Below are 19,891 nucleotides of genomic sequence, written 5' to 3' on the forward strand. Positions count from 1 at the left end.
AGCAGCCAACAAGTACTCAGCATATGTGGGAACTCCTTCAAGACTGTTGGAAAAGCATTCCAGGTGAAGCTGGTTGAGAGAATGCCAAGGTTGTGCAAAGCTGTCATCAAGGCAAAGTGGCTACTTTGAAGAATCTAAAATATATTTTGATTTGTTTAACACTTTTTTGGTTACTAAATGATTCCATATGTGTTATTTTATAGTTTTAATGCCTTCACTATTGTTCTACAATGTAGAAAATAGTCAAAATAAAGAAAAACCTTTGAATTAGTCAGTGTGTCAAAACCTTTGACTGGTACTGTAAAAATACTGCTATGTAACAGCTTTTTCCTAGGTGCACACTGGAATTAAAGGGTACTACACCAAAAATCTAAATTTCTCAGATTTTTTACTGACCTCAAAAGTGGTTTGATGTGGGTTACGCAATTTTGTTGTTTTTCTATTTATTAAAAAAAAAAATGATTTTGAGAACGAAAACCTGAAAAAAGGGTTTTGGGAAAAAAACAACCGAATCAGGCAAAAAGTAAAACCTACCTAATGATATTCCCCCCAAAATGAAAATATGTAAAAATATATAATTCTTAAGACTGATATAACCCTTTTATTCTTTCAATTTAATCTTACATTTATTTTTCAAGATAATGTGAGATATTTACTTAATTTTGAAGAACACATTCTCACTTCATCTTGCAGTAAAACTGTAAAATGTGACTTTAATCTCAAAAAAGAAAAGTTTAATGTAAAAAGGTTTTAACGTTCTCTGACTTAGAAAATAGTCCTAATCATCTAGACCTAGATGATATCCACAACAACTAACAATACACTGAATTCATACATTTTTCAGGCATTTTAAATTGTAAAGTCATGTCTTTCTACACACTACCACAACAAAGTATTCAATAATTTCACTATGTATTTCTGATGAAATCAAGTCATTCGAATATACCAGAGGCCAACAAATTAGAGCTCATTCTGCAAAACATGTAGACCCCACCCGCCGGCTGAGTAAAATAACGTTTTTTAGTCCTAGTAGCTAATAAAAGTGTTTCTTGGCAGTTACTTTTCTACCAAAACCAAAGTGTGGATTGCAGTCACTAAATTGTTGCAGAACTAAAATGCTGTTTAGTTTGGTCAGCTGCGTAATGAAGTTCTGGGTCCACGTGTTAGAAATTAAAAGTTACAGTTTGTGATGTCTCCAACCTCATAAAAGAAAACTCTCAGGATTCTGCCAAAACAAAATGGAGGCGCCTGACTGGCTACTTTTTCTAATTGGCTGACTACTCTATGTACTTATGGAAAACTCTATACTACTACTATTACTACTACTGCTAATACTACTACTAATTCTACTACAAATATGAATACTTATACTACTACTCCATCTGTTCCTTGGTCTCTATCTCACCTGGGTCCTGTTCAGTAGATACTAAACGGGGGCAAACCTTTTGAAACAGAGGAGGTAGTAGGTAAAACCTTTGCTGCTATAAGAATGTTTCCGGTATAATTTCATGCCTACTGAACACGTCCCTGTTATTAGTAGTTTGGTAAAAGTGAGTTATGTCCCTAACTAAAAAACAGGACCGCAAAGAGTTCTAAACGCTTCGTTTGGTCCAGTGCTGTGATTGGAGGACTAACCTGTCATTCTTCAGTCCAGTGCTGTGATTGGAGGACTAACCTGTCATTCTTCAGTCCAGTGCTGTGATTGGAGGACTAACCTGTCATTCTTCAGTCCAGTGCTGTGATTGGAGGACTAACCTGTCATTCTTCAGTCCAGTGCTGTGATTGGAGGACTAACCTGTCATTCTTCAGTCCAGTGCTGTGATTGGAGGACTAACCTGTCATTCTTCAGTCCAGTGCTGTGATTGGTGGACTAACCTGTCATTCTTCAGTCCAGTGCTGTGATTGGTGGACTAACCTGTCATTCTTCAGTCCATTGCTGTGATTGGTGGACTAACCTGTCAGTCTTCAGTGCTGTGATTGGAACACTAACCTGTTAGTTTTCAGTCCAGTGCTGTGATTGGAAGACTATCCTGTCAATCTTCAGTCCAGTGCTGTGATTGGAGGACTAACCTGTCAGTCTTGTACAGGTCCCGGTCGCCCCAGCCCCCTGCTGAAGATGAGGACGAGGACTTTGATGACACTTTGGTGGCTCTGGACACATGTGAGTAACATCTGAGGACTCCAGTTGAAACTAGGTATTCACAGAGGTCATTCATGATTGTGAACGTAGTAACAAAGGTCATAAATTGAGCTGCACGATTGCGTTAGCCTCTCCTCGTTGCAGTGACTTTTCATGTCATGGTTTAATGGTTTCCCTTGCCTTAATTTACTTTACATTTTAAGTAGAGGTTGACCGATTATGGTTTTTAAACCCCGATACCGATTATTGGAGGACCAAAAAAAGCTGATACCGATTAATCGGTCGATTTTTACATATATATATATATATATATATTTGTAATAATGACAATTACAACAATACTGAATGAACACTTTTATTTTAACTTAATATAATACATAAATAAAATCAATTTAGTCTCAAATAAATAATGAAACATGTTCAATTAGGTTTAAATAATGCAAAAACAAAGTGTTGGAGAAGAAAGTAAAAGTGCAATATGTGCTATGTAAGAAAGCTAACGTTTAAGTTCCTTGCTCAGAACATGAGAACATATGAAAGCTGGTGGTTCCTTTTAACATATTCCCAGGTAAGAAGTTGTAGGTTGTAGTTATTATAGGAATTATAGGACTATTTCTCTCTATACCATTTGAATTTCATATATCTTTGACTATTGGATGTTCTTATAGGCATTATAGTATTGCTAGCCTAATCTCGGGAGTTGATAGGCTTGAAGTCATAAACAGCTCAATGCTTGAAGCACAGCGAAGAGCTGCTGGCAAAACGCAGGAAAGTGCTGTTTGACTGAATGCTTACGGGCCTGCTGGTGCCTACCATCGCTCAGTCAGACTGCTCTATCAAATATCAAATCATAGACTTAATTATAATATAATAAACACACAGAAATACGAGCCTTAGGTCATTAATATTGTCAAATCCGGAAACTATAATTTTGAAAATAAATCGTTTATCTACATATTGCTGTTACATTGCAGAACCGTCAATGTTATGTCATAATTATGTAAAATTCTGGCAAATTTAATTACGTTCTTTGTTCGGAAGAAATGGTCTTCACACAGTTCGCAACGAGCCAGGCGGCCCAAACTGCTACATATACCCTGACTCTGCTTGCAAGAGAAGTGACACAATTTCCCTAGTTAATATTGCCTTCTAACATGAATTCATTTTAACTAAATATGTAGGTTGAAAAATATATACTTGTGTGTATTGATTTTAAGAAAGGCATTGGTGTTTATGGTTCGGTACATTGGTGCAACGACAGTGCTTTGTTCTCGAATGCCCTTTTGTTAAATCATCACCCGGGTGGCGCAGTGGTCTAGGGCACTGCATCGCAGTGCTAGCTGCGCCACCAGAGTCTCTGGGTTCTCGCCCAGGCTGGGCTGGGTTCGCGCCCAGGCTCTGTCGCAGCCGGCCGCAACCGGGAGGTCCGTGGGGCGACGCACAATTGGCATAGCGTCGTCCGGGTTAGGGAGGGTTTGGCCGGTAGGGATATCCTTGTCTCAGTATGTAAAAAAAATAATGTAATAAAATGTATGCACTCTACTGTAAGTCGCTCTGGATAAGAGCGTCTGCTAAATGACTAAAATGTAAATGTAAGTAGGCTGTGATTTGATGATAAATTAACAGTCACCGCATTGATTATATGCAACGCAGGACAAGCTAGTTAAACTAGTAATATCATCAACCATGTGTAGTTAACTAGTGATTATGTTAAGATTGATTGTTTTTTTATAAGATAAGTTTAATGCTAGCTAGCAACTTACCTTGGCTCCTTGCGGCACTCGCGTAACAGGTGGTCAGCCTGCCACGCGGTCTCCTCGTGGAGTGCAATATAATCGGCCATAATCGCAGTCCAAAAAATGCAGATTACCGATTGTTATGAAAACTTGAAATCGGCCCAAATTAATCAGCCATGCCGATTAATCGGGCAACCTCTGAATTTGATGTTTCTCTAATTTTTATGTTTATATACACAAAAGAATGTGAACACCCCTTCAAATGAGGGGATTCGGCTATTTCAGCCACACCCGTTGCTGACAGGTGTATTAAAACGAGCACACAGCCATGCAATCTCCATAGACAAACATTGGCAGTAGAATGGCCTTACTGAAGAGCTCAGTGACTTTCAAGGTGGCACCGTCATAGGATGCCACCTTTCCAACAAGTCATTTTGAAGTAGAAACGTCTAGGAGCAACAACGGCTCAGCCGTGAAGTGGTAGGCCACACAAGCTCACAGAATGGGACCGGCGAATGCTGAAGCACGTAAAAATCGTCTGTCCTCGGTTGCAACACTCAATACCGAGTTCCAAACTGCCTCTGGAAGCAACATCAGCACAATAATTGTTCATCAGGAGCTTCATGAAATGGGTTTCCGTGGCCAAGCAGCCGCACACAAGCCTAAGATCACCATGCATAATGCCAAGCGTCAGCTGGAGTGGTGTAAAGCTCACCGCCATTGGACTTCTGGAGCATTGGAAACGCGTTCTCTGGAGTGATGCTTCACCATCTGGCAGCCTGACAGACAAATATGGGTTTGGCAGATGCCAGGAGAACACTACCTGCCCGAATGCATAGTGCCAACTGTAAAGTTTGGTGGAGGAGGAATAATGGTCTGGGGCTGTTTTTCATGGTTCAGGCCCCTTAGTTCCAGTGAAGGGAAATCTTAACTCTACAGCACACAATGACATTCTAGACGATTCTGTCCCAACTTTGTGGCAAAAGTTTGAGGAAGGCTCTTTCCTGTTTCAACATGACAGTGCCCCCTGTGCACAAAGCGAGGTGTCACACCCTAATCTTTTTCACCTGTGTTGCCTTGTCTCCTCCTCCCTCACTAGGTGTCCTCTATTTCCCCCATTATCCCTTGTGTATTTATACCTGTTTGTCAGTTGCCAGTTTGTCTCGTCTTGTCAGGTCTTACCATCATGTTTCCTGTTTCTCTTGCTCTCAACTGTGTCTTTACTAGTCTTCCCCGGATCTGACCTTTCTGCCTGTCCTGACCCTGTTTGACCCTGCCTTGGATTTACGAACCGCTGCCTGCCCTCAACCTGCCCTTTGTCTGCACTTTGTATAATAAATATTGAGAGTATCGGAACTATTCTGTATCTGGGTCATATCCTGAGTCGTGATACGAGGTCCATACAGAAATGGTTTGTCGAGATCATTGTGGAAGAACTTGACTGGCCTGCACAGAGTCCTGACCTCAACCCCATCGAACACCTTTGGGATGAATTGGAACGCCGACTGCGAGCCAGGCCTAATCGCCCAACATCAGTACCCGACCTCACTAATGCTCTTGTGGCTGAATGGAAGCAAGTCCCCGCAGCAATGTTCCAACATCTAGTGGAAAGCCTTCCCAGAAGAGTGGAGGCTGTTATAGCAGCAAAGGGGGGACCAACTCCATATTAATGCCCATGATTTTGGAATGAGATGTTTGACGAGCAGGTGTCCACATACTTTTGGTCATGTAGTGTATTTATCTCTCTCTCGTGTCCCACAGATAACTGTGACCTCCACTTCAAGGTGTCTCGTGATCATTACAGCGGCTACCCCCTGACCGTCGAGGGCTTTGCCTACCTCTGGGCCGGAGCTAGAGCATCCTACGGAGTCAGCAAAGGGAAAGTCTGCTATGAGATGAAGGTAACGGAGAGAGAGAAACAAAACCATGGGTTGGATCCCTAATTACAGCCTATTCCCTCTATAGTGCACTACTTTTGATCTGGTGTCGTGATGTATCAGCTGTGATCCCTTTAGTAAATGACCGATCACTATGTAAGTAACGATAATGACCGATCACTACGTACGTCACGATAATGACCGATCACTACGTAAGTAACGATAATGACCGATCACTATGTAAGTAACGATAATGACCGATCACTATGTAAGTAACGATAATGACCGATCACTATGTAAGTAACGATAATGACCGATCACTATGTAAGTAACGATGATGACCGATCGCTATGTAAGTAACGATAATGACCGATCGCTATGCAAGTAACGATAATGACCGATCGCTACGTAAGTAACGATAATGACCGATCACTATGTAAGTAACGATAATGACCGATCACTATGTAAGTAACGATAATGACCGATCACTATGTAAGTAACGATAATGACCGATCACTGTAAGTCACGATAATGACTGATCACTATGTAAGTCACGGTAATGACCGATCACTATGCAAGTCACGGTAATGACCGATCACTATGTAAGTAATGATAATGACCGATCACTACGTAAGTAACGATAATGACTGATCACTACGTAAGTAACGATAATGACCAATCACTATGCAAGTAACGATAATGACCGATCACTATGTAAGTAACGATAATGACCGATCACTACGTAAGTAACGATAATGATCGATCACTACGTAAGTAACGATAATGATCGATCACTACGTAAGTCACGATAATGACTGATCACTATGTAAGTCACGGTAATGACCGATCACTATGCAAGTAGCGATAATGACCGATCACTATGTAAGTAACGATAATGACCGATCACCACGTAAGTAACAATAATGACCGATCACTATGTAAGTAACGATAATGACCGATCACTATGTAAGTCACGATAATGACCGATCACTATGTAAGTAACGATAATGACCGATGACTACGTAAGTAACAATAATGACCGATCACTATGTAAGTAACGATAATGACCGATCACTATGTAAGTAACGATAATGACCGACCACTATGTAAGTAACAATAATGACCGATGTAACGATAATGACCGATCACTATGTAAGTAACGATAATGACCGATCACCACGTAAGTAACGATAATGACCGATCACCACGCAAGTAACGATAATGACTGATCACTATGCAAGTAACGATAATGACCGATCACTATGTAAGTAACGATAATGACCGATCACTATGCAAGTAACGATAATGACCGATCGCTACGTAAGTAACGATAATGACCGATCACTATGTAAGTAACGATAATGACCGATCACTATGTAAGTAACGATAATGACCGATCACTATGTAAGTAACGATAATGACCGATCACTGTAAGTCACGATAATGACTGATCACTATGTAAGTCACGGTAATGACCGATCACTATGCAAGTCACGGTAATGACCGATCACTATGTAAGTAATGATAATGACCGATCACTACGTAAGTAACGATAATGACTGATCACTACGTAAGTAACGATAATGACCAATCACTATGCAAGTAACGATAATGACCGATCACTATGTAAGTAACGATAATGACCGATCACTACGTAAGTAACGATAATGATCGATCACTACGTAAGTAACGATAATGATCGATCACTACGTAAGTCACGATAATGACTGATCACTATGTAAGTCACGGTAATGACCGATCACTATGCAAGTAGCGATAATGACCGATCACTATGTAAGTAACGATAATGACCGATCACCACGTAAGTAACGATAATGACCGATCACTATGTAAGTAACGATAATGACCGATCACTATGTAAGTCACGATAATGACCGATCACTATGTAAGTAACGATAATGACCGATCACTACGTAAGTAACAATAATGACCGATCACTATGTAAGTAACGATAATGACCGATCACTATGTAAGTAACGATAATGACCGACCACTATGTAAGTAACAATAATGACCGATGTAACGATAATGACCGATCACTATGTAAGTAACGATAATGACCGATCACCACGTAAGTAGCGATAATGACCGATCACCACGCAAGTAACGATAATGACTGATCACTATGCAAGTAACGATAATGACCGATCACTATGTAAGTAACGATAATGACTGATCACTACGTAAGCAACGATAATGACCGATCACTACGCAAGTAACGATAATGACCGATCACTACGCAAGTAACGTTAATGACCAATCACCACGTAAGTAACGATAATGACCGATCACTACGTAAGTAACGATAATGACCGATCACTACGCAAGTAACGTTAATGACTGATCACTACGTAAGTAACGTTAATGACTGATCACTACGTAAGTAACGATAATGACCGATCACTACGTAAGTAACGATAATGATCAATCACTACGTAAGTAACGATAATGATCAATCACTACGTAAGTAACGATAATGATCGATCACTACGTAAGTAACGATATTGACCGATCACTACGTAAGTAACGATAATGACCGATCACTACGTAAGTAACGATAATGATCGATCACTATGTAAGTAACGATAATGACCGATCACTACGTACGTCACGATAATGACCGATCACTATGTAAGTCACGATAATGACCGATCACTATGTAAGTCACGATAATGACCAATCACTATGTAAGTAACGATAATGACTGATCACTACGTAAATAATGAGTGAACATTCCATCACACCATAGAGTACAACGATAGTATCTGCTTCTCAGAACAGGATGTACACATTATACACATTAACAGGATGTACACATTATACACATTAACAGGATGTACACATTATACACATTAACAGGATGTACACATTATACACATTAACAGGATGTACACATTATACACATTAACAGGATGTACACATTATACACATTAACAGGATGTACACATTAACAGGATGTACACATTATACACATTAACAGGATGTACACATTATACACATTAACAGGATGTACACATTATACACATTAACAGGATGTACACATTAACAGGATGTACACATTATACACATGAACAGGATGTACACATTATACACATGAACAGGATGTACACATTATACACATTAACAGGATGTACACATTATACACATGAACAGGATGTACACATTAACAGGATGTACACATTATACACATTAACAGGATGTACACATTATACACATTAACAGGATGTACACATTAACAGGATGTACACATTATACACATTAACAGGATGTACACATTATACACATTAACAGGATGTACACACATTATACACATTAACAGGATGTACACACATTATACACATTAACAGGATGTACACACATTATACACATTAACAGGATGTACACATTATACACATTAACAGGATGTACACATAATACACATTAACAGGATGTACACATTAACAGGATGTACACATTATACACATTAACAGGATGTACACATTATACACATTAACAGGATGTACACATTATACACATTAACAGGATGTACACATTATACACATTAACAGGATGTATTTGATGAGGGATCATTTGAAATTCACTTCACGATAAACTGCCATGTGACTTGTCAAACCCTTGGCTAGTGGAGTCTCCGTCTGGCCTCCCAAATGGCACCCTAGTCCCTTAATAGTGCACATGGGCCTTGGTCAAAAGAAGTGCACTATCTAGGGAATAGGGTTCTATAGGGCCCTGGTCAAAATAAGTGCACTATCTAGGGAATATGGTTCTATAGGGCCCTGGTCTAAAGTAGTGTACTATATAGGGAATAGGGACCTGTCTGTCTCTCCTACTGACCTGTCTTCCTCTCCTACTGACCTGTCTTCCTCGCCTACTGACCTGTGTCTCTCCTACTGACCTGTCTGTCTCTCCTACTGACCTGTGTCTCTCCTACTGACCTGTCTTCCTCTCCTACTGACCTGTCTGTCTCTCCTACTGACCTGTGTCTCTCCTACTGACCTGTCTTCCTCTCCTACTGACCTGTGTCTCTCCTACTGACCCGTCTGTCTCTCCTACTAACCTGTCTGGCTCTGTCTACTGACCTGTCTGTCTCTCCTACTGACCTGTGTCTCTCCTACTGACCTGTCTGTCTCTCCTACTGACCTCTCTGTCTCTCTCTACTAACCTGTCTGTCTCTCTCTACCGACCTGTCTGTCTCTCCTACAAATCTGTCTGTCTCTACTACTAACCTGTCTGTCTCCTACTAACTTGTCTGTCTCCTACTAACTTGTCTGTCTCTCCTACTAACTTGTCTGTCTCTCCTACTAACCTGTCTCTCTACTAACCTGTCTGTCTCTCCTACTAACCTGTCTGTCTCTCCTACTGACCTGTCTGTCTCTCCTACTGACCTGTCTTCCTCTCCTACTGACCTGTGTCTCTCCTACTGACCTGTCTGTCTCTCCTACTGACCTGTGTCTCTCCTACTGACCTGTCTTCCTCTCCTACTGACCTGTCTGTCTCTCCTACTGACCTGTGTCTCTCCTACTGACCTGTCTTCCTCTCCTACTGACCTGTGTCTCTCCTACTGACCCGTCTGTCTCTCCTACTAACCTGTCTGGCTCTGTCTACTGACCTGTCTGTCTCTCCTACTGACCTGTGTCTCTCCTACTGACCTGTCTGTCTCTCCTACTGACCTCTCTGTCTCTCTCTACTAACCTGTCTGTCTCTCTCTACCGACCTGTCTGTCTCTCCTACAAATCTGTCTGTCTCTACTACTAACCTGTCTGTCTCCTACTAACTTGTCTGTCTCCTACTAACTTGTCTGTCTCTCCTACTAACTTGTCTGTCTCTCCTACTAACCTGTCTCTCTACTAACCTGTCTGTCTCTCCTACTAACCTGTCTGTCTCTCCTACTGACCTGTCTGTCTCTCCTACTGACCTGTCTGTCTCTCTCTACTGACCTGTCTGTCTCTCCTACAAATCTGTCTGTCTCTACTACTAACCTGTCTGTCTCCTACTAACTTGTCTGTCTCCTACTAACTTGTCTGTCTCTCCTACTAACTTGTCTGTCTCTCCTACTAACCTGTCTCTCTCTACTAACCTGTCTGTCTCTCCTACTAACCTGTCTGTCTCTCCTACTGACCTGTCTGTCTCTCCTACTGACCTGTCTGTCTCTCCTACTGACCTGTGTCTCTCCTACTGACCTGTCTGTCTCCTACAAATCTGTCTGTCTCTACTACTAACCTGTCTGTCTCCTACTAACTTGTCTGTCTCTCCTACTAACTTGTCTGTCTCTACTACTAACCTGTCTCTCTCTACTAACCTGTCTGTCTCTCCTACTAACCTGTCTGGCTCTGTCTACTGACCTGTCTGTCTCTCCTACTGACCTGTGTCTCTCCTACTGACCTGTCTGTCTCTCCTACTGACCTGTGTCTCTCCTACTGACCTGTCTGTCTCTCCTACTGACCTGTCTGTCTCTCCTACTGACCTGTCTGTCTCTCCTACTGACCTGTCTGTCTCTCCTACTGACCTGTCTGTCTCTCCTACTGACCTGTCTGTCTCTCCTACTAACCTGTCTGTCTCTCCTACTAACCTGTCTGTCTCTCATACTGACCTGTCTGTCTCTCCTACTGACCTGTCTGTCTCTCTCTACTGACCTGTCTGTCTCTCCTACAAATCTGTCTGTCTCTCCTACTAACCTGTCTGTCTCCTACTAACTTGTCTGTCTCCTACTAACTTGTCTGTCTCTCCTACTGACCTGTCTGTCTCTCTCTACTGACCTGTCTGTCTCTCCTACAAATCTGTCTGTCTCTACTACTAACCTGTCTGTCTCCTACTAACTTGTCTGTCTCCTACTAACTTGTCTGTCTCTCCTACTAACTTGTCTGTCTCTCCTACTAACCTGTCTCTCTCTACTAACCTGTCTGTCTCTCCTACTAACCTGTCTGGCTCTGTCTACTGACCTGTCTGTCTCTCCTACTGACCTGTGTCTCTCCTACTGACCTGTCTGTCTCTCCTACTGACCTGTGTCTCTCCTACTGACCTGTCTGTCTCTCCTACAAATCTGTCTGTCTCTACTACTAACCTGTCTGTCTCCTACTAACTTGTCTGTCTCTCCTACTAACTTGTCTGTCTCTACTACTAACCTGTCTCTCTCTACTAACCTGTCTGTCTCTCCTACTAACCTGTCTGGCTCTGTCTACTGACCTGTCTGTCTCTCCTACTGACCTGTCTGTCTCTCCTACTGACCTGTCTGTCTCTCCTACTGACCTGTCTGTCTCTCCTACTGACCTGTCTGTCTCTCCTACTGACCTGTCTGTCTCTCCTACTGACCTGTCTGTCTCTCCTACTGACCTGTGTCTCTCCTACTAACCTGTCTATCTCTCCTACTAACCTGTCTGTCTCTCCTACTGACCTGTCTGTCTCTCCTACTGACCTGTCTGTCTCTCTCTACTGACCTGTCTGTCTCTCCTACAAATCTGTCTGTCTCTACTACTAACCTGTCTGTCTCCTACTAACTTGTCTGTCTCCTACTAACTTGTCTGTCTCTCCTACTAACTTGTCTGTCTCTCCTACTAACCTGTCTCTCTCTACTAACCTGTCTGTCTCTCCTACTAACCTGTCTGGCTCTGTCTACTGACCTGTCTGTCTCTCCTACTGACCTGTGTCTCTCCTACTGACCTGTCTGTCTCTCCTACTGACCTGTGTCTCTCCTACTGACCTGTCTGTCTCTCCTACAAATCTGTCTGTCTCTACTACTAACCTGTCTGTCTCCTACTAACTTGTCTGTCTCTCCTACTAACTTGTCTGTCTCTACTACTAACCTGTCTCTCTCTACTAACCTGTCTGTCTCTCCTACTGACCTGTCTGTCTCCTACTGACCTGTGTCTCTCCTACTGACCTGTCTGTCTCTCCTACTGACCTGTGTCTCTCCTACTAACCTGTCTGTCTCTCCTACTAACCTGTCTGTCTCTCCTACTGACCTGTCTGTCTCTCCTACTGACCTGTCTGTCTCTCCTACTGACCTGTCTGTCTCTCCTACAAATCTGTCTGTCTCTACTACTAACCTGTCTGTCTCCTACTAACTTGTCTGTCTCCTACTAACTTGTCTGTCTCTCCTACTAACTTGTCTGTCTCTCCTACTAACCTGTCTCTCTCTACTAACCTGTCTGTCTCTCCTACTAACCTGTCTGGCTCTGTCTACTGACCTGTCTGTCTCTCCTACTGACCTGTGTCTCTCCTACTGACCTGTCTGTCTCTCCTACTGACCTGTCTGTCTCTCCTACTGACCTGTCTGTCTCTCTGCTGTAGATCTTTGAGGAGATAGCTGTGAAGCACCTCCCGTCCTCTGAGCCTGATCCCCATGTGGTCCGGATAGGATGGTCCCTGGACTCCTGCAGCACACAGCTGGGTAAGGACAACACAGACATGAACACATGTGGACAAACACATACGTACAGGCACGCACGCACGCACGCACTCCCGCCACACACGCGTGCGGACGGACGGACACACTGTTTGACGTGTAGCGTCGGTATATTCCAGGTGAGGAAGCGTTTTCCTTTGGATACGGAGGAACAGGGAAAAAATCCTCTGACTGTAAATTTGAAGACTACGGAGAGAAGTTTGGAGAGAATGATGTCATCGGCTGTTTCATTGTGAGTAATACTTTGTTGTTGTATTGTCTACAGTGATAGTCCCATTACTAGCTATAAGGATTATATACTAATATTATATACTAATATAATATAATTGTGAGTAAACCGATTGTAGCCAAGAGGCTCAAAATATCCTTCCCCCTCTTCTGTCTCAGGACGGCAGTGATGAGCTTTGGGTTAGTGGAGCTAGTTCATTAGTAAGATAGCTATTTAAAAAAAGATATGTTTATTCTCTCAGGACTTTGACTCTGCTGAGGGAGGTGGAGATTGTTAGTAGAGTTAGTTGTTAGAGTTAGTTAGTTAGTAGATTTAGTTAGTTAGTAGAGTTAGTAGATTTAGTATGGTAGAGTTAGTTAGTTAGTAGAGTTAGTATGGTAGAGTTAGTTGTTAGAGTTAGTTAGTTAGTAGATTTAGTTAGTTAGTAGAGTTAGTAGATGTAGTTAGTTAGTAGAGTTAGTATGGTAGAGTTAGTTGTTAGAGTTAGTTAGTAGATTTAGTTAGTTAGTAGAGTTAGTAGATTTAGTTAGTTAGTATAGTTAGTTATTCAAGTTGGTTAGTTAGTATAGTTAGTTGTTAGAGTTAGTTAGTTAGTAGATTTAGTTAGTTAGTAGAGTTAGTAGATTTAGTTAGTATAGTTAGTTATTCGAGTTGGTTAGTTAGTAGATTTAGTTAGTTAGTATAGTTAGTTATTAGAGTTGGTTAGTTAGTATAGTTAGTTGTTAGAGTTAGTTAGTTAGTAGATTTAGTTAGTTAGTAGAGTTAGTAGATTTAGTTAGTTAGTATAGTTAGTTATTAGAGTTGGTTAGTTAGTAGATTTAGTTAGTTAGTAGAGTTAGTAGATTTAGTTAGTTAGTATAGTTAGTTATTAGAGTTGGTTAGTTAGTATAGTTAGTTGTTAGAGTTAGTTAGTTAGTAGATTTAGTTAGTTAGTAGAGTTAGTAGATTTAGTTAGTTAGTATAGTTAGTTATTAGAGTTGGTTAGTTAGTAGATTTAGTTAGTTAGTAGAGTTAGTAGAGTTAGTAGATTTAGTTATTCGAGTTGGTTAGTTAGTAGATTTAGTTAGTTAGTAGAGTTAGTTGTTAGAGTTGGTTAGTTAGTAGATTTAGTTAGTTAGTATAGTTAGTTAGTAGAGTTGGTTAGTTAGTAGATTTAGTTAGTAGAGTTAGTTATTCGAGTTGGTTAGTTAGTAGATTTAGTTAGTATAGTTAGTTATTCGAGTTGGTTAGTTAGTAGATTTAGTTAGTTAGTAGAGTTAGTTGTTAGAGTTGGTTAGTTAGTAGATTTAGTTAGTAGAGTTAGTTAGTTAGTAGAGTTAGTTAGTTAGTAGAGTTAGTATAGTTAGTTAGTTAGTAGAGTTAGTTAGTTAGTAGAGTTAGTTAGTTAGTAGAGTTAGTTAGTTACATAGTTCAGCAGAGAGCCTTTAAACTTAACTTTATTATTCCCACAGGACTTTGACGCTGGCGGTGAGGAGGTGGAGATGATTAGAGTTGTAGTGAGTTAGTTAGTTTAACATAACTTTATTATTCCCACAGGACTTTGACGCTGGCGGTGAGGAGGTGGAGATAGCGTTCTCTAAGAACGGGGTGTGGCTAGACGTGGGGTTCCGGGCGTCGAGGGAGGAGCTGGCGGGGCGCCCCCTGTTCCCCCACGTCCTTGTGAAGAACTGTGCCATCGAGTTTAACTTTGGCCAGAAGGAGGAGCCCTTCCACTCCCCTCCGGAGGGGTTCAGGTTCATCCAGACTCTGGGTATTGAAGACAGGACCAGGGGGGCTGTAGGACCAGCCAGCAAGGCTGACTGTGAGGTATGGATACTATACACTACTATACAGTACTACTACTATACAGTACTACTGCTACTATACAGTACTGCTACTATACAGTACTACTGCTACTATACAGTACTACTATACAGTACTACTGCTACTATACAGTACTGCTACTATACAGTACTACTGCTACTATACAGTACTACTACTATACAGTACTACTATACTATACAGTACTACTATACCATACATTACTACTACTATACAGTACTACTACTATACAGTACTATTATACAGTACTGCTATAGTATACAGTACTACCACTATACAACAGTACTACTACTACTATACAGTACTACTACTATACAGTACCACTACTATACAGTACTACTATACAGTACTACTACTATATAGTACTATTATACAGTACTGCTATACTATGCCATACTACTATACTATACAGTACTACTACTATACAGTACTACTACTATACAGTACTACTATACAGTACTACTACTATACAGTACCACTACTATACAGTACTACTACACAGTACTACTATACAGTACTACTACTATATAGTACTATTATACAGTACTGCTATACTATGCCTTACTACTATACTATACAGTACTACTACTATACAGTACTACTATACAGTACTACTACTATACAGTACTACTATAATATGCAGTACTACTACTATACAGTACTACTATACTATACCGTACTACTACTATACAGTACTACTATACCATACCATACTACTATACAGTACTACTATACTATACCGCACTACTACTATGCAATACTACTATACTGTACAGTACTACCACCATACGGTACTGCTATTATACTGTGCCAATACTATACAGTACTACTATACTATACAGTACTACTATTATACAATACTGCAACTATACTGTACTACTACTATACAGTACTACTATTATACAGTGCTGCTACTATACTGTTCGAATTCTATACAGTACTACTATACTATACAGTACTACTATACTATACAGTACTGCTACTATACTGTACTACTACTATACAGTACTGCTATACTATATAGATCTACCACACCACTATACAATACTACTAATATACTATACAGTACTACTGCTACTATACAGTACTACTGCTACTATACAGTACTCCTATACCAAACAGTACCGCTACTATAGTATGCAGTACTACTGCTATACTATACATTGTTACTTTACAGTACTGCTATACTATATAGTACCACTACTACACTATGCAATACTACTAATATACTATACAGTACTGCTATACTATATAGGGCCAAGATGATACCAGTATCGCAATATTTTTCCCATGGCAAAAATGGAAGCACGAAGCAGACCAAACATATTGGTCCTTTACAAACCTGCTGTATATAACATATTGTGTGATATAGCTTGGAAAATATACTGAACAAAATTATAAATGCAACATGCAACAATTTCAAAGATTTTACAGAGTTACAGTTCAAATAAGGAAATCAGACAATTGAAATAAATAAATTAGGCCCTAATCTATGGATTTCACATGACTGGGCAGGGGCACAGGCCCACCCACTTGGGAGACTGGCCCACCCAATGTGGAGCAATGCCCAGCCAATCAGAATTAGTTTCTCCCCACAAAAGGGCTTTATTACAGACAGAAATACTCATCAGTTTCGTCAGCTGTCTGGTTGGCTGGTCTCAGACAATCACCCTCAGCATAAACTGATCTGACGTTGTACATCTCTTAATAAAGCCTGTCCATCACCCTCAGTATAAAGTGCCTTCTTCCTATCAAGTGGTGATTTTAGATGTGTTGATGCCCAAGGCTTATTGTTAGGGAAGATTTTACAGGTTTTAGCAGGCACAACTGACTCAACACAGAAGTTTACATTAGTCTGAAACAACATCTGTGAGTTCATCATAGATCAGAGCTGCTGACCTCAAATACCTCCCACATAGTACAGTCAAAACACCCCTGGAGACTAAATACCTCCCACATAGTAGAGTCAAAACACCCCTGGAGACTAAATACCTCCCACATAGTACAGTCAAAACACCCTGGAGACCAAATACCTCCCACATAGTACAGTCAAAACACCCTGGAGACCAAATACCTCCCACATAGTACAGTCAAAACACCCCTGGAGACCAAATACCTCCCACATAGTATAGTGAAAACACCCCTGGAGACCAAATACCTCCCACATAGTACAGTCAAAACACTCCTGGAGACCAAATACCTCCCACATAGTACAGTCAACACACCCTGGAGACCAAATACCTCCCACATAGTACAGTCAAAACACCCCTGGAGACTAAATACCTCTCACATAGTACAGTCAAAACACCCTGGAGACTAAATACCTCCCACATAGTACAGTCTAAACACCCTGGAGACTAAATACCTCCCACATAGTACAGTCAAAACACCCCTGGAGACTAAGTACCTCCCACATAGTACAGTCAAAACACCCTGGAGACCAAATACCTCCCACATAGTAGTCTAAACACCCTGGAGACTAAATACCTCCCACATAGTACAGTCAAAACACCCTGGAGACCAAATACCTCCCACATAGTAGAGTCAAAACACCCCTGGAGACTAAATACCTACCACATAGTACAGTCAAAACACCCCTGGAGACCAAATACCTCCCACATAGTACAGTCAAAACACCCCTGGAGACCAAATACCTCCCACATAGTACAGTCAAAACACCCCTGGAGACTAAATACCTTCCACATAGTACAGTCAAAACACCCCTGGAGACCAAATACCTCCCACATAGTACAGTCAAAACACCCCTGGAGACTAAATACCTCCCACATAGTACAGTCAAAACACCCCTGGAGACTAAATACCTCCCACATAGTATAGTGAAAACACCCCTGGAGACCAAATACCTCCCACATAGTACAGTCAAAACACTCCTGGAGACTAAATACCTCCCACATAGTACAGTCAAAACACCCCTGGAGACCAAATACCTCCCACATAGTACAGTCAAAACACCCCTGGAGACCAAATACCTCCCACATAGTACAGTCAAAACACCCCTGATGACCAAATACCTCCCACATAGTACAGTCAAAACACCCCTGGAGACCAAATACCTCCCACATAGTACAGTCAAAACACCCCTGGAGACCAAATACCTCCCACATAGTTGTCAAAACACCCCCGGAGACCAAATACCTCTCTCATAGTACAGTCAAAACACCCCTGGAGACCAAATACCTCCCACATAGTACAGTCAAAACACCCCTGGAGACCAAATACCTCCCACATAGTACAGTCAAAACACCCCTGGAGACCAAATACCTCCCACACAGTACAGTCAAAACACCCCTGGAGACCAAATACCTCCCACATAGTACAGTCAAAACACCCCTGGAGACCAAATACCTTCCACATAGTACAGTCAAAACACCCCTTGAGACCAAATACCTCCCACATAGTACAGTCAAAACACCCCTTGAGACCAAATACCTCCCACATAGTACAGTCAAAACACCCCTGGAGACAAGTGTTACTGTTGTCATTCCAGATCTAGACAGTTTTAACTGGGTTTCTCCCTCTCCAGGAGCCGACAATAGGTTGGCCTGAGGTAGACCACATTGTGGTCTGATGTCCCCAGGGGAAGTCTGGTGGTGGCAGAGAACGCCTTTGGTATTGTCCCGTAGCACAAGTCAAGAGTCCTATTTTTCCTAGTGTGACATTTCACATACTGGTTGGTATGTGCGCAGGACTTTGTGCAAAGTACAGTTGTTAAAACCCCCTAAAATAAATGTGGGTGTGTCGGGGGAGATGGATTCCAGTTTCTGTGACAAGCAGAAACTCAAACAGGAAGTACCCATGACTTGCTTCTTTGAGAAACAGTCCTCAGAACAGAATCAGAGATTACACTACAGGACTACTTTGCTAGCGCTGACTAGAATATGTTACGAGACTACGCCGATAACATCGACGAGCTTCACCACCTCTGTCTCCGGGCTTCATTAGGAAATGCATTGGCGAACATTGTCCCCACAGTGGAGGTTCGCTGCATGCCCAATCAAAAGCCCTGGATTAACACAGAGGTCGGTGCTAAACTAAAGGACAGGACCACCACACGAAGGGCTATTGCAGCCAACCCTGAGGCTACGGCTGAAGGAAGGAAGCCGTACAAGAAGTCCTGCTACGACCTCCACAGAGCCATCAAACGAGCAAAAAGGACAATAAAGGAACAGGGTAGAATCCTATCACTGTAGCAGAGGAAGACCCAGCCATGATCTGCCCAATGAAGCTTTTCTACCAGACGAACTCAATGCCTTTTACGCACACGCTTCGACAAAAATAACAAATTCTTATTTACAATGACGGCCCAGGAACAGTGGGTTAACTGCCTTGTTCAGGGGGCAGAACGACAGATTTTTACCTTGTCAGCTCGGGGGATTCAATCTTGCAACCTTTCGGTGACTAGTCCAATTCTCTAACCACTAGGCTACCCTGCCGCCCCATAATGACTATAATATAAATACAGTAATGTATATGTCTGCTGCAACGAAACAATGAGTTTTGATCAGTTATGGAAATATAAGGGGTTAGAACACGTTGTTCACTGTTTTAAAAACAAGATGGAGAACCAGCTACAGGATGAACAATACCAGAGTTTTGGCTCAGGGACAGCCAACAAAAAAATTATTTAAACAAATATTTTTTTTA

General features: G+C 41.5%; 1 protein-coding gene across 2 annotated transcripts in view; it reads left to right on the plus strand.

Annotated features, from left to right (window-relative positions):
- The window catches only part of hnrnpul1 (heterogeneous nuclear ribonucleoprotein U-like 1), a 42,904-nt gene that overhangs the window by 7,829 nt on the left and 15,184 nt on the right, over window positions 1-19,891 (plus strand). For both annotated transcript variants that reach the window (XM_038973561.1, XM_038973560.1), the window contains exons 5-9: window positions 2,088-2,161; window positions 5,638-5,777; window positions 13,062-13,161; window positions 13,296-13,408; window positions 14,942-15,211. In XM_038973561.1, coding sequence (XP_038829489.1) covers window positions 2,088-2,161; window positions 5,638-5,777; window positions 13,062-13,161; window positions 13,296-13,408; window positions 14,942-15,211 — 697 coding nt within the window. The remainder of the gene's footprint in view (window positions 1-2,087; window positions 2,162-5,637; window positions 5,778-13,061; window positions 13,162-13,295; window positions 13,409-14,941; window positions 15,212-19,891) is intronic.

Source organism: Salvelinus namaycush, chromosome 34 (genome assembly GCF_016432855.1).
Source record: "Salvelinus namaycush isolate Seneca chromosome 34, SaNama_1.0, whole genome shotgun sequence".
Lineage (NCBI taxonomy): Eukaryota > Metazoa > Chordata > Actinopteri > Salmoniformes > Salmonidae > Salvelinus > Salvelinus namaycush.